At 53.6% G+C, this 15,306-nt stretch overlaps 1 protein-coding gene across 1 annotated transcript; it reads right to left on the bottom strand.

Moving 5' to 3' along the window:
* Window positions 1-2,108: 2,108 nt before the first annotated feature.
* On the bottom strand, window positions 2,109-10,174 carry LOC101839073 (isochorismatase domain-containing protein 2A). The gene is made up of 6 exons (XM_040733887.1): window positions 10,039-10,174; window positions 5,396-5,536; window positions 5,062-5,271; window positions 4,806-4,876; window positions 4,581-4,698; window positions 2,109-2,470 (listed from the first exon to the last, which is right to left on the bottom strand). Exons 2-6 carry the CDS (start codon window positions 5,531-5,533, stop codon window positions 2,378-2,380), a joined length of 630 nt encoding a protein of 209 aa, XP_040589821.1. The 5' UTR covers window positions 5,534-5,536; window positions 10,039-10,174; the 3' UTR covers window positions 2,109-2,377.
* Window positions 10,175-15,306: the final 5,132 nt, after the last annotated feature.

Raw genomic sequence — 15,306 nt, 5'->3', positions numbered from 1 at the left:
AGAGGGAGGTGACACCCAGGCCACCACAGAGTTGGGGAGAACTTGGACTTCAGTTTGTTTGTTTGTTTTAAATTCATTTGTATTTTACATACATCAGTGTTTTGTTTGCATGAATGTGAGGTTGTTGGAGCCCCCGAAACTGGAGTTACAGACAGTTGTGAGCTGCCATGTGGGTGCTGGGAATTGAACTCAGGTCCTCTGGGAGAGCAGCCAGTGCTCTTAACCACTGAGCCATCTCTCCAGCCCTGGACCTAGTTTTTATTTGGGGATTTTCTGGCTGTGCTGGAATCGCAGGCCTGCGTGGTCACACCTCCCCCACAGATGCTCTCTAGTCTTTCTGTCCCGATCAGGGCAGGTCCCGTCTTCCTGTGTGTATGCCCATGTGTCTCTGTTTTAGACACACTTTCAAGGGCTTGGGAGATGGCCTGGGGTTGCTGTCCTCAAGCTCTCGGGCCCCCAGAGGGAGGCCTGGGATTCCTCCCTAAGGAGATGCGGGCAGTGGGGTCCACACGTCTGGAGGGTTGGAAGGCGGGCTCAGACTCGATGCTGGCCATGGGTAGCCAGTATTGTGGCTAGGGCAGCGTCCTCTTTCCAGCCCAGCCCCCAGAAGCTGACTTCCAATCTGGGCTCCCAGAAACTCACAACCTGTGATGCCTGCTCTGTCAAGCCTGGCAGGACCTGTAGCTTGGGGCTGCTCCACGAGGGGGCGCCAGTGCCCCTGAATCGCTCGGGCTGGGTGCCTGCTGGCTTTATGGTTCAAGGAACTGCACACAGACTTAGTTTCCCTTCCCTCGTCCTGAGTCCCCACAACGATGTGGGGAGGTGTGTGCGGGGGGGGGGGGGGGGCTAAATTCAGTTATTCAACAAAAAAAACCAACCTCCTGAACACGTTTGTGTAGTAGAGTCTGAGGGTGCGGCAGCCATTGAGATTGTCCCTGGGGAATCTGGGAGGACTCGTCCACTAACAAGCGAATGAGGAAATACCAGCTCGGGAGGGGCACTGAGGGACCCAGGGTACAGCGATATAGCGTGGGGGAGAGGGTGCTGCTTCAGCAAAAACACCCTCTCTGGGGTGTCACGTGTCCACAGCCTATGACCGTGGCGGTCCTAGGCTTCCAAGGCCAGCAGCACCTACGACCTGCAAGCTCCGTCCTGAGGGGTATGGCGTACGAGACCTCTCCATGTAATCTAAGGGCTCCGTTGCGAGTTTTAGTTCTCACAATCACTCTTGGTCTTCAGTTACCGCACAGAAAATTCCGGAAATAAACCATTCATTTCCATCTGCAAGCCATTCTGAGTGGGATGATGAACTCTTAGGGCCCCCACTTGTCACTGCTTCGGAACAAGTTCTTGTATCCATGCTGTATATGCTACTCCCCCGTTAATGACTCGGTAACCGTCTCAGTTACCAGAAGGACTGGGCCAGTGTCATGGTGCTGGTGTTCCTGTAACTCTTGTTTTACCTGCTCAGAGTGGTACCAGGTGTAAAATGGCCAGCTCTTGTGACAGACTTTCCCCTGAGAAAACAGCGCATCTGTCTCAAGGGCATCCTCAACGGCCTGGTGTCCACCTCAACCTGGGCTTCCCTCCATCGCCTCACGGGTTGCTCACTCAAGGGCTCCATGAAGGCAGTCTGCCCCTGCCGCACACGGCCTGCTGTTCCAGGCTCTTCTCTGGCCCTCTGCATGATGCTGTGAAGCTGACCGGGCGCTCTTCCGGAGAAAGAGTTGTTTAGGGAAACTTTCTCCCAGGTTTAGTCATGGGGGCCGTCAGAGGCCACTACCGCTGTGGTGAAGGGGGCCCAGCTCCCCCTCGGGGTAGCAGAACCTGGATTCGAAGGCCTGCGGGGTTGCAAGAGTTATCGTGCCAAGGAGGCGAGCCAGCAGGGTTGGGATTCGGTACCATCTGAGCCGGGGGCAGCCAGGAACTCTTCACGACACACACGCTGCCCACTGCGCAGATGTGGCCTGTTAGCCCCGGCTTGGGGCTTGGGAGAGGCACCCCCGTTCTCCTCACCTCACCCCATTTTCTTCTCACACTTGCACACCCCAGGAGCCCCCGCAGCACCCCAGGAGCCCCTGCAGCACCCCCACGAGCCCAACAATGGCTTGCCGCACAGCCACCGCAATGTTTATTCGGAGTCTGGGGTCCCCGTCTGCGACCTCACGGGGTGGCCCTGCACAGAGTCCCTTGCCCACCTGCCTTCCTCAGTCAAACCCCGGTCCCTCACCCCTTCCAGCCCTCAGGAGTCTCATCGGCAATTCCAAGTCCAGTTGTTGAGGCAGGAGGCATAACCACCCTACCCCTCTTACAGGGCAGGCCTCCAGGTGGACTCCTGGGCTTCAGAGATGAGGGAAAACGATGATTCCCTCTCAGGTCAGGGTCTGGAGTTGAGCAAGAGGGGGTTCTGACCTTGGAAGAGGCCAAGCAGCCCGCTGTCTGGGACTGGCTCCTTAATGATCTTCTGGATCTACAGACAGAGGAGGTCTGGGTCAGAAGTCAAGAAGCACCCATCTCCCTGGTCCTCCTGGCAGCCTTCCCCCAGCCCACCACTCTCCTAAAAAATGTTTTCCTGGGGGCCGGGGAGATGGCTCAGCCATTAAGAGCATTTTCTGTTCTTGCAGAGGAACTGGGGTCAGTTCCCACCACCCAGACGGCCGCTCACAACTCTCTGTAAACTCCAGGGTCAAAGGATCCGGTGCCCTGTTCTGAACTCCTTGGGCACTGCACATGTGGTACATAAGACATGTATACATCAAAGCTTCTACATGCATAAAGTGAAACAAGTTTTTGTTTGTTTTCTGAGACGGGGTTTCACTGTGTAACTTTGGAACCTGTCCTGGAACTCGCTCTGTAGGCCAGGCTGTCCTGGAACTCACAGAGATCCGCCTGCCTCTGCCTCCCGAGTACTAGGCACAGAGGAGACAGAGGCAGGCATGGTTACATAGAAAGTCCTGTCCTGTCTTTTAAAAAAAAAAAGGATAATGAAGGCTGGAGAGATGGCTCAGAGGGTAAGAGCACTGGCTGCTCTTTCAGAGGTCCTGAGTTCAATTCCCAGCAACCACATGCTGGCTCACAACCATCTGTAGTGAGATCTGGCGCCCTCTTCTGGCGTGCAGGTAGGACACTGCATACATAATAAATACATCTTTTTAAAGTAATTAAACTAAGATTTTAAAAAAGGAAAAAGAAGAGTTTCCCTGGGAATGGGCTGGGGAGACGATTCGGTGTAAAATATGTGTACAGCTGCGAAGACCCAAGCCCAGACGCCCACAGCCCGCATAGACACCGGCTGGGCAGGGCCCAGTGTGACTCCCGCCTCCATGTAGCAGGCGGAGGAAGAGCGATCAAGGGAGAGAGAGCCTAGACGCCAGCCCCAGGCTTCCACGTGCGCAGACACATATGTATGCACCCTGCAAACGCCCGCCCGCCCTGCTCTTCACGCTCCTTTCGGGTCTGCTTCCCGCCGCACCTGCCTGGTTGAGCTCACCACCCGCCGTCTTGGTCCGCATGGTTGCCTTGGACGGCTAATGATGGACGGCTCGCCCTCCTGCCCACGCCTTCCTCTCCCTCACCAATCTCATCCTCCCCGGCATTCCTTTAAGCCCTCGGCTCCCACACAGGTCCAAGCTCTCAACCCACTCGCACAGATCACCTCTTGGTTGAACAGGAGTAATTGCCCTCATCGGTTTATATCAGACAGACTAAGCCAAAAAACAAAAAACAAAAACAACAAAAAAAAACTCTTCCCAGTTGATAACCGCTACTGATTTCAGGGGGCTGGGGGTAGGGAACTCCTGACGGGTCACGATTGTCTGTTCTACCCTACCTGATGTAACATTGCTAGTCCAGCCTGCCCTGCACCTGGGTTTTTTCCAGAAAATACTATTTCTCGGTAAGGCGCAATGCCGCACACCTATAATTCCAGCGCTCAGGAGGAGGAGGCAGGCCGTGAGTTTGAGGCCAGTCTGGCCTACAGAGTGTCTCAAACGGTGGGAAAAACAATTAAAAAAACAACAGCAAGGGTTGAAGAGATGGCTCAGTGGTTAAGAGCACTGACTGCTCTTCCAGAGGACCCGGGTTCGATTCCCAGAGCCCACATGCAGCTCACAACAGTCTATAACTCCTGTTCGGGGCTCCAGGAGACCCAATACCCATGACAAAACACCAATGCACATAAAATATAAATTTAAAAATTAAAAAAAAAAACAAAGGGCCAGGGCCAGCAAGACTCCCCAGTGAACAAGGACACTTCGGACACTTGTCTTCAAGCCTGATCTGCATTCTATCCTAGGAGTGAAGGAGAAAACTGACTCCCTCAAGTTGAACTCTGACCTCCATCTATATGCTGTGGCATGTGCGCACAGACACACCCACACACACCCACACACCCTGTAAATAAAATAGGAAGCCCCCCCTGTACAGAGCTCTAGAAGGAAAAAGAGAAGCCAGCTGGGCGTAGTGGTGCTGTAATCCCAGCACTTGGGAGCAGACACCGTGCGTCCGAGGCCAGCCTGGCACGCAGGAGACCCTTTGTCAAGCGGGAGGGATCCTTCTCCTATTCCCAGAGGACCCCATACCTCCTTGAACCGGGGGTGGGCAGCGTCCCGCACAAGCTGCAGGATGAGCGCTTCGCTGGTGGAGAGGAAAGCCCCGCTCTGCCTCATGCGCGCGAGCGCCACCAGCCGGTCCACCTGGCTGCAGCAGAGAGGGAGAGAGCAGGGAGGGCAGGCGTCCCCCTGCTGCCGTGTGCCTGACGCACAGGGCAGGGGCCACCCCCCACCCCTGCACGGAGGCCCTGTCACCTTCGAGAAGAACAGGCGTCCACCACCACATGGACCTGCAGGCCCCGCTCCAGGAGGTCCAGGGCTGTGTTCTAAGGGCAGAGAGAGGTCCAGGTCCAGACCCAGGGCACGACCAGGGCTTCCAGCCCGGGACCAGGGAGCCCCAGTGGGAAGGGAGGACTTGGAATAAGGATGAGGAGGTGCAGCCAGCGCCGCAGGGCAGGAGGGAGGGCCGGGGGCGCCGATGGGGAACCCGGGGGGCAGGCGGGGGCCTCACCAAGATGCAGACTTGGGTCTCGATGCCGCAGAGGAGCACGGAGCGCAGCTGGGGCCGGCCATCCAGCTCCTTCTGCAAGGTGGGTACCATGCTGAAGCATGTCTTACTCACTGGCCGAATGCCCTGAGCGCCCAGCTCGGGAACTGTGGGGCCCAGGCCTTGTGGGTACTGCTCCGTCAGCAAGACAGGGACATCCAACAGCCGGGCCACCTGTGTGGGGAAAGAACCAGGCCTGGATCCCAAGGATGAGGGCCGGCCGATGGACTCCTGCGGCTCAGGGAGCAAGGTTTGGGCCCGAACCCCTGGGTCTTGAGAGGAAGACCGGAGTTCGTACCTTAAGCATCCGAGCGGCCACTGACACGATCTGTGGGAAGTAGGCTATGCTGGGGCGAAACTTCTCCTGCATATCACATAGGAACAGGATGGAGGACTCGGGGAGGAGCCGGCCCAGGCTAGCCCTGGCTGCTGCCATTTCCTAGGGGTGGACAGAGGGCCAGCGGGCAGGGTCAGGCGGGGATGGCTAGGGATTCAAGTGAAGTCTTTAGGAAATGGGGACTTTTTTTTTTTTTTTTTTGGTTTTTCGAGACAGGGTTTCTCTGTGGCTTTGGAGGCTGTCCTGGAACTCGCTCTGTAGACCAGGCTGGCCTCGAACTCACAGAGATCCGCCTGCCTCTGCCTCCCGAGTGCTGGGATTAAAGGCGTGTGCCACCAACGCCCGGCGAAATGGGGACTTTTGACAGTTGCACGGCCATTGTCAAGAAAAGCAAACCCTCAGTCCCACCGGAAGTGGGTATCTGCGGTGTCTTCCTGCCCTTGCTGCCCCGGTAAGGTCAGTCACTGGAGCTTTGCACAACGCGGCAGGGAGAGGGGCTTCAAGGACACACCCAGGGCTCACATATTTGGTCCTGTGGTCCATGCATCTCGTGCTCCTGCTGTTATTTCCAGGCCTTTTCTCCCCCTTTCCTTGGCCAAAGGTTTGCTCCCTCCGTCCCTCCGTCCCTCCTTTTTCCTCCTCTCCCTCCCTGCCTCTTTTTTTTTTTTTTTTTTTTTGATTTTTGAAACAGGGTTTCTCTGTATTGGAATCTAGAATAAGACGTTGTCTTAAAAAGCCAGTGAAGTATCGGGCGTTGGTGGCGCACGCCTTTAATCCCAGCACTTGGGAGGCAGAGGCAGGCGGATCTCTGTGAGTTCGAGGCCAGCCTGGTCTACAGATCGAGTTCCAGGACAGCCTCGAAAACAATACAGAGAAACCCTGTCTCGAAAAACCAAAAAAAAAAAAAAAAAAAAAAAAAAAGCCAGTGAAGGAGCTGGAGAGATGGCTGAGCAGTTAAGAACACTGGTTGCTCTTGCAGAGGACCTGGGTTCAATTCCCAGCACCCATGCAGCAGCTCACAACCACCTGTAACTCCAGTTCCAGGGGACTCAGCAACCTCTTCCGGCCTCTGCAGACACCAGGCACACATGTGGTATACTGGTATATATGCAGGTAAGCCATCCATAGTCATAAAATAAAGTCATAATTTTAAAAATAAAAAAACAAAGGCTATTAAACAATACAAAATGAATTAAAATGTTTTAAATAAAACTTAAACGCACAGGGGGCACATTCGTGTGTGTGTGTGTGTGTGTGTGTGTGTGTGTGTGTGTGTGTGTGTGTGTGAGCCCGTCACCATTAACCTAGCTAGGAAGGTATGGGGCATTTTCATTACTGCAAGTAGAAAGCCTTCATCCATCCAGTCACCTCAAACCCCTCCCTCCCTGTCCTCTGGCCGTCAGTCTGTGGCTTTGCCTGTCCTGGCCATTTCTCTTTGTATCTGTGTGTGGAGGGGGTAGGGGTGGATGTCACTTGTGGAAGCCGGAGGGCAACGTCTGATGTTGTTCCTTGGGTGCTGTCCCATTACGTGTATGTTTGTGTGTGCACGCATGCGCGCGCATGACCGAGGGTGTGTGGCCGTGTGGCTGCAGCAGGCTATCCGGGGTCTTCCTCTTTTTGCCCCTCACTCTACTGCCTTAGACAAGGTCTCTCACGAAACCAGTCTCTGTGCCGTCCAATGCTGTGGCAGCGAGCACATGCAACCATGCCCAGCCTTTTATATCAGCGCCGGGCATCCGAACCAACGCTGGCTTTCCACGTGGTGTTCATGCCTGTACGGCTGCACTTTGCCGAATGGGCCCTTTCCCCAGATAAGTGCGTCGGCTAATTTTATAGATATTTTCCCCCAATTTAAGGAAAAAAAAAAAAAGAACCGGGCCGTGGTGACACATGCCTTTAATCCCAGCACTCCGGAGGCAGAGGCAGGCGGATCTCTGTGAGTTCAAGGCCAGCGTGGTCTACAGAGTGAGCTCCAGGACAACCTCCAAAACAATACAGAGAAACCCTGTCTCGAAAAGTCAAAAAAAATTATTATATTGTTCTTGTGTGCATGGTGTGTGTGTGTGTGTGTGTGTGTGTGTGTGTGTGTGTGTGTGTACAACTCTAAGGAGTTGGTTTTTATCTTTATGTGGGCTCCAGGGATAAAAACCAAAAAACAAACAAAACAGGAAAAGAAGAGGCAAGGCTGGCAAAGTCACCTGCCCTTTGACACTTTTACAAGAGAGAAACCTGTGTGCTAGGATCCGGGCTTCGCCTGTGTCATGTGTGTACATCCACACGGGATCTGAGCTTCCAAAGCCGTGGCAGGCGTCAGTCAGTGTTCCTGGGAGGCTATGTTGACGCTGGGTCCTCAAACTGCTACATCACTGGGGTTCCCCTGGGCTTTCTCTGCGGCGCCTCCCCACTGTGTGTAGATTTGTTTGTACTCGTTCACCATTTATTCATTCAGTGGCGTGTGGGACACAGGGAACCAACAGAGGGGGACACCGAGGGGGGTGGAACCAACAGAGGGGGACACCGAGGGACCCAATAGAGGGGGACCCCGAGGGAGGAGGGAACCCAACAGAGGGGGACACCGAGGGACCCAACAGAGGGGGACACCGAGGGGGAGGGTGCCGAGTGACACTTATCTTTTTAAGTCATGTGGTGCGGACACAGATACTGTTTATAAACTCTCAGGTCAGGTGTGATGGTACACGTCTTTGATCCCCGCACTCATGTGGCAGAGGCTGGCGGATCTCTGTGAGTTTGCAACCAGCCTGGTCTACAGAGCGAGTTCCAGGACAGACAGCCAGGGCTACAGAGAGAGACCTTGTCTCGAAAAACAAATAAGAAACCACTCTAGGGGCTGTAGCTCAGTTGGTGAACGCTTGCCTAACACACACAGAACCCTGGGCTCCACCCCCAAACCCAAATACCTTGGGCATGGCGGGACACGCCTCCTTCTGGCACTGGGGAAATGGAGGCAGGAGATGATCTGATCCCTTACATCTTCAATTACACATTGAGTTCGAGGTCAGCCTGGGCACTATGAGACCTGGTCCTACCTGCCCCACAATCCATTAAGGTGTCTATCCTAAAAAATATGTTCCCATGGGCTAGAGACGAGAGGACCCAGGTTCCCAGCACCGACATCAGGGCGACTTAAAACCTCCTGCAACTCCAGTTCTAGGAGATCCAGTGCCCTCTGGCCTCCATGTGGGGCACCTTCAAGCATGCACACGTATAAATAAAAATAACAAGTAAATCTTAAAGAGAAACATGCTCTGTTTGTATGTGTGCTGAGGTCGGAGGTCAGTGTCCGGTGTCTTCCTCTATTGCTGTGCATCATATTTTTTTGAGACAGGGTCTCCTACTGAAGCTGGAGCTCACAGATTCAGATAGTCTGGCCAGACTGCTACCTGACTTTCAGCATGAGTCCTTGGGATTCGAACTCAGGACCTCATGCTTGCGTGCAAACCATCTCCCAGTCTCGGGTAATACATCCTGTCTGTAAAATACGTCAACTTTAATAAGGTGGGTTTTGTGTCACGGGCCTGTCGTCCTAACCACTCCTCGGGAGGCTGGGACAGAAGGATCCAAAGTTCAAGCCTCGCCTGGCCAACCTAGTAGATCTTTGTCTCAAAATAAATAAATAAATAAAAAGAAGGCTGGGCGTGTGGTTCAATCCACAGAGACTGCTAAGCATGTGAGAAGACTCGAGCTCAGCCAGGTGTGGGTGTGGACATCTGGGACCCCAGCTTCCCCTAGAAGACCCCGGCCACACCACCACAGGCTGGTTTTGCTAACTTGGGACCAAGTCTTCTGTTTATTCCTCACTGAACACCTGTTACACACTGCACAACCTTCTTTTATTTGAGAGACAAGGTCCCGCTAGGTATCCCTGGCTGGCCTCCAGCGCTTGGCTCTGTCTCCTGGCAAACTCACGTCTCCCAAATGCTGGCACTACAAGCATGTGTCACCATGCCCCCAACCTCTACTCCAGTTTTTGTGTTGTTGTTTTTGTTGTTGCTTTTCAAGACAGAATTTCTGTGTGGCTTTTGGAACCTGTCCTGGAACTCGCTCTGTAGGCCAGGCTGGCTTCAAACTCACATAAATCACCTGACTCTGCCTCCCAGTGCTGGGATTAAAGCGTGCGCCACCACTGCCTGGCTTCTATTCCAACTTTATAACAACTTTAGATATATCATTTTTGTTTTTAACGTTCGGGCCAGCTGGGTAAGATGGTACGAACACGACTTGGGACCTGGGGTGAGAGTTTGGGACAGAAAATAACCGATCTGAGAGGGAGAAAGAGTGGGGGGCGTGTAAGAGAGGGGGTGTCTGTCCGGAGTGTCCTCCTGCTGACAGGGTTGGGACTTTAACTCGGCAAGCGCACACACTACCGGAACCCAGACTTGCAGGCTGTGTGAGTCTGAGTGGGCCTCACCCCCTCTTTGGGCACCTTTTCTTCCACTCCCGGACACTGATCCAAAACTTAGCTCTGGAGAGGGTTCGAGTCCCTCCCTGACCGTCCATCCGGACACCAACTGGAGTCCCGCCTCGGCCGGACACCCCGCAAGGCTTCCGTTTCCCGGTCTGCAAGGAGGGGCGGTTGAACTTACCCGGAGATACCAGGTTCGAGTCCAGCCAGCCCCTCCAACCGGTGCCTTCTGCGCACTTTCGCCGCTGGACTCTCCCAGGTTCCGGGCTGGGTCACCGTTTTTTTTTTTTTTTTTTTTTTGCCCGCTTTGGACACGTGGTCCGCGCCCCTGACGTGTCCGCCCCTCCCTCCCGAGCAAGCCAATCGGTCCGGAGCGTCTGCAAGCGCCCTGTGAGGGGCGGGGCGCCTAAGGCGTGTCATCCAGAGAATCCGATTGGTCCGCACAAGCGCGGCGGGGCGGGAGGATAGCGTATCGGACCAATAGAGAGCCGATAAGGACGTGAGTGGCGGTCGCTGCTAAAAGCTGAGTCTAACTGGGGAGGTCGGTGGAGATATAACCAGTTTGCCCCTGCCAGATCGCTATGCTTTTAGCCCTGCCCAGGCTAGTGGAAGATTTGGGGTTCCAACCCGGTTCTCCTAATCTGCGCTAAAGGTGATAGCACCCGCATGGAATCCTAGTTCTGGGGAGGCTGAGGCAGGAGGATTGCCAGTTCAAGACCATGGTGAGAGCCTGTCACAAGCACACACGCACGCAAAAACAGGCAGCCACACACAAGGCACGCACCGCAAAATGAATAACTGGTGACCCAGAACAAATACATAGGTGAAAATTTAAAAATAAACACAGTATTTTCTTTTTCCGACCCCTTCCTTGTCCCCCTAATCACTCCACCGTGTCAACGACAGGATTCCGTGGACGACCTCCACACAGAAGCCAGCCGTTCCTGCCTCCTGGAGTCGTCCGGGCCTCAGCTCCCCGCTGAGATGCTGGACCTCGCGCAAAGACGAAACCCTGGGGGTGGTGTGAACCCAGGGGGTGGAGCCCTTGACCCACACCTGGAGGTGCTGGCACCCCGAGACTTGGCCATTCTTTAACCTCCAGTAACATTCCCCAGCCCCACCCCCCACTCCTCCCAGTCTCCTTCAACGTTAATTGCTGAGGTTGACTCTGCGCCTGGCCTGGCCTTGCTAAAGAGGCTTTTGTCCCCTTAATTGACTATCTCCGGGAGTTTTTCTCTGCCTGGGCACGCACGCACCGCTGTTTCATATCCCAGGCTCAAATATGTGTTAATTGGGCGCGAGTGATGGATGCGCAGAGAGCCCCCTCCCTCCGTTTCTGTGCATTGACTTTCTATACCAACCCCTCAAACAGCAAGTCACGGTGTCAGGACTTCTCCTGGTGAGATAGGGACCGGCGTTGTGTGGTGGCTTAAAGGAAAGGGTCCCCATAGGGAAAGACATTATCAGGAGGCGTGACCTTGTTGGAGTAGGTGTGGGTTTGTTGGAGGAAGAAGTGTGTCGTGGAGGGTGGGGGGTGAAGGGATGGAGGGCGGAAGCAGGCGGCTTTGAGGTCTCCTACGCCCAAGCTATGCCCAGTGTCACAGTTGCCTCTGCTGCCTGTGCATCAAGATGCAGAATCCTCAACTCCTTCTCCAGCACCATGTCTGCCTGTCCCACCATGATGATAATGGGCTGAACATCTGAAACTGCAAGCCAGCCCCAACTAAATGGTTTCCCTTTTAAGAGTTGCCCTGGAAGCCAGGCGGTAGTGGCCCCAGCCTTTTCCCAGCGTTCAGGAGGCAGAGGCAGGCGGATCTTTGTGAGTTTGAGGCCAGCCTGGTCTACAGAGCGAGTTCCAGGACAGCCAGGGCTACACAGAGAAACCCTGTCTCTTTCTTTACTCCTGTCCAATGGTGATGATTAGCTCCTTTCTGGTCCTCCTGCCTCCACCTCCTACATGCTAAAATTGTGGGTGGGGGCCACTATACCTGACTAAGAGCCCTTTTTTCCTTACCAACTCAATCCCCAGAGATTTGTTGATGATGGTGATGGTGAGGATGAAGGTAATGATTGCTGTGCCTGTTGTGCCCAGACTCTGAACCCCACAAAAACACCACGAGACTAGATCTGATGCAAAAGCAAAGTGGTTTTTTTTGTTTTTTGTTTTTTGTTTTTTGTTTTTGGTTTTTCGAGACAGGGTTTCTCTGTGGCTTTGGAGGCTGTCCTGGAACTCGCTTGGTAGTCCAGGCTGGTCTCGAACTCACAGAGATCCGCCTGCCTCTGCCTTCCGAGTGCTGGGATTAAAGGCGTGCACCACCAACGCCCGGCTGCAAAGTGTTTTTATAATCAATGAATTATCTGGAATGAACTCAGGTCTGTGACACACAGCGGGTGGAGCAGGAGGGACCCTGAGCAGCAGTGGGGCAGGGAATATATTGGGGTAGAGCAAGGGGAGTGTCTGGGGGGTCTGCTAGTTGCATAGCAACAGTCTCAGGATTGGTGCCCCTCCTGGCTTGGGCAACCTGTCCTGTGTTGATTGGTCAGCTGCAGCTGCAGCAAGGTTGCTATGCTTAGAGGCCCTCCCTGGGTGGTTGCTATGCTCTGCATCCCACTGCTATCAGTAAAGCACATCCAGAGCTCCCCAGCAAACTCCTGATTGGTTCCTTGCAACATGGAGGGTATCTCGCTTCCTAGTGGCTAGGGCAAGATTGGGCAAGGTCAGGGGCTCAGCACATGTTGTTGGGTCTTTTCTGCAGCCTGTCATAGCTGCCAAAGCAGGGGGGTGGGTGAGGGCCTGGGCCCTCCAATGATAATGGTAGTTACGGTGATGGTTGATGCATGAATCTTTTTTTGGGGGGCAAGAGAGATAAACACCTGCTCCCCCTCCCCAAACAGGGCTCCAAAGGAAGACTGAGTCACAGTTTCACGTCATCTCGGTGAGCCTAGGGATTACTGGATCTACTGGTAGAGCAGAGGGAGGGGTTACTAACAGGACCTGGGGGGACCCCCTAACAGCCTCCCCATCACCAAGTCTCACCCCAGCATGAACGCTGACTTCCCCCTAGCTGCACAGACGAACCCTCCCTTCACCTTCCCTTCCTCGGGCATCCTCTGTGGTCTCCCGGGACCACGGGCCATGGGACAACGTGAAGCCGTGGCAGAAACAGCTGAGAAGCGAGCGCCAAAGCAGGGGACCGGGCTGCTGTTCCCTGTGTGAGCCAGACAATTCGGTTACCTGCTGTCTTTGAACCTTTGGACCTGCGGCAGCTGGTCCCCGCCCCCCTCGCCCCCTCCTCACATGGCACAGCTCACTCCGGACTCTCCCAGATGTCCCTGCCTCTGGCCACACGTCTATAATAAACCTTCCACCAGCCGGGCGTTGGTGGCGCACGCCTTTAATCCCAGCACTCGGGAGGCAGAGGCAGGAGGATCTCTGTGAGTTCGAGACCAGCCTGGACTACCGAGGGAGTTCCAGGACAGCCTCCAAAGCCACAGAGAAACCCTGTCTCGAAAAACCAAAAAATAAATAAATAAATAAATAAATAAACCTTCCACCAGGCATAGGAGCAGTCATTTCCTCTCCTTTTCCTCTTCCATTCAGTGGTGATGGTGGTGATGTTGATATTAGTGATGATGATGATAATGGTGATGACGACGGCGGTGACGGAATGATTTAGGAATGACGGTGGTGATGGTGGTGACGGTGACGCTGACAAGATAGTGATGATGATGATGGTAGAGGTGATGATTATAAATATGGTGGTGACAATTACAGTGATCATTATAACACCGTGGTGATGGTACCTCCAGTACCGTGACACTTAGCACTAGCCCGACATAGTGCTAAGCACCTTAAGAATGATTTATAAGGAGTTAGTGCTCCCTCACCACGGGTACCAACTCATTAAACTCCCCCACCAACCATGGAAGGCAGATGCTAGCTGATCCTCACTTCAGGTTAGCAAACTTAGCCACAGGGAAGAAAAGGGCTTGACCAAGGACCTACTTTTCTGTAAAGAGGTGGCTGTCCCAGCAAGCCCAGAATCTTCCCTCAGGCAATCTTTGACCCAAGTTTGAGTTCACAGAGGCCCAATACCCCAAGCCCTCCTTCTCCCAGGATGCCCAGCCCGGCCTACACTATCATCATCTCCTATTGGTCAAGAGGAAAACGGGTTTTCTGGACATCCCGGAGCCGACCTCTTAATCCCTGGACACCCTCATCAACCTCCCGGGCTCTTTGAGTGTTCCCCTCACTCCTGTCCCCAGGCACACAGGGTGACTTTTGCAGGGTTTTGTGCTCAACAATTAAAAAAGAAAATTAAAACAAACTCAGAAAGGCATGTGAAAACTGTACTGGAGATCTGAGCAGCTACTGAGAGGAAACGGGTGGGAAAGCTGGGAAGCAGAAATCTGTGAGTCGCCACATGGCGGTAAGTGCGTCCTTGGGGCATGTAAGCACTCCTTTTATCAAGAGGGTTATTGTGTTTTGATTTGTTTAAAACAGGGTCTCGTGTATGCCAGGATGGCCTCCAAATTCTCTATATATGTGAGGATAACTGTGAACTCTTGACCCTCCTGCATCTGTTCCTCCCTCCCGAATTCTGGGATTATAGGCATGTGCCACCATGGAACCCAGGGCCTTCTGTATGCTACATAAAAAGTTAATAAAAGTCAGGCGGTGGTGGCGCACACCTTTAACCCCAGCACTCAGGAGGCAGAGGCAGGTGGATCTCTGTGAGTTCGAGGCCAGCCTGGTCTACAAAGCAAGTTCCAAGACAACCAGGATTGTTACACAGATACTCTGTCTCAAAAAAAAAAAAAAAAGTTAACAAAAAGTTAAAAACAAGCCGGACATTGGTGGCACACGTCTTTAATTCCAGCACTCGGGAGGCAGAGGCAGGCGGATCTCTGTGAGTTCGAGGCCAGCCTGGTCTACAGAGTGAGTTCCAGGACAGCCTCCAAAACAATACAGAGAAACCCTGTCTCGAAAAACCAAAAAAAAAAAAAAAAAAAAAAAAAAGTTAAAAACAATTGAAGGGGAGCACTAGCTGGTTAGGCAGACAAAAAGGGATTGCCACAAACCCTGATGACTTGAGTTCAATCCCCAAGATGGACATAAAGATGGAAGGAGAGCAGCAGCTTCCTAGAGCAGGCCGCTGCACTCCACACATGCGTCCTGGTGGGCATTCACGCCCACCTGTACACAATAATAATAACTCATTTTTTTTAAAGTCGAGCTCTCTGCCCTAGAATTCTAGGCATACCCATCTATGGTGGGCTCTGCCTCAGGGCTCCAGGGCCTCCCACTCATAGGCCTTTCGGGCAGCCCAGGTAGCAAAAAGCACTATCCCATGAGCCCTGCGTCAATCTAGAATATCTAGGTCAGGGGTGGCTAGCCTCAGCATTTTCCCACACAATACTTCATCCTATCCCCCACGTTCCCCTCAGG

Source organism: Mesocricetus auratus, unplaced genomic scaffold, assembly GCF_017639785.1.
Source record: "Mesocricetus auratus isolate SY011 unplaced genomic scaffold, BCM_Maur_2.0 Super-Scaffold_100037, whole genome shotgun sequence".
Taxonomy (NCBI): Eukaryota; Metazoa; Chordata; class Mammalia; order Rodentia; family Cricetidae; genus Mesocricetus; species Mesocricetus auratus.
This window is presented reverse-complemented; position numbering and strand designations above follow the sequence as displayed.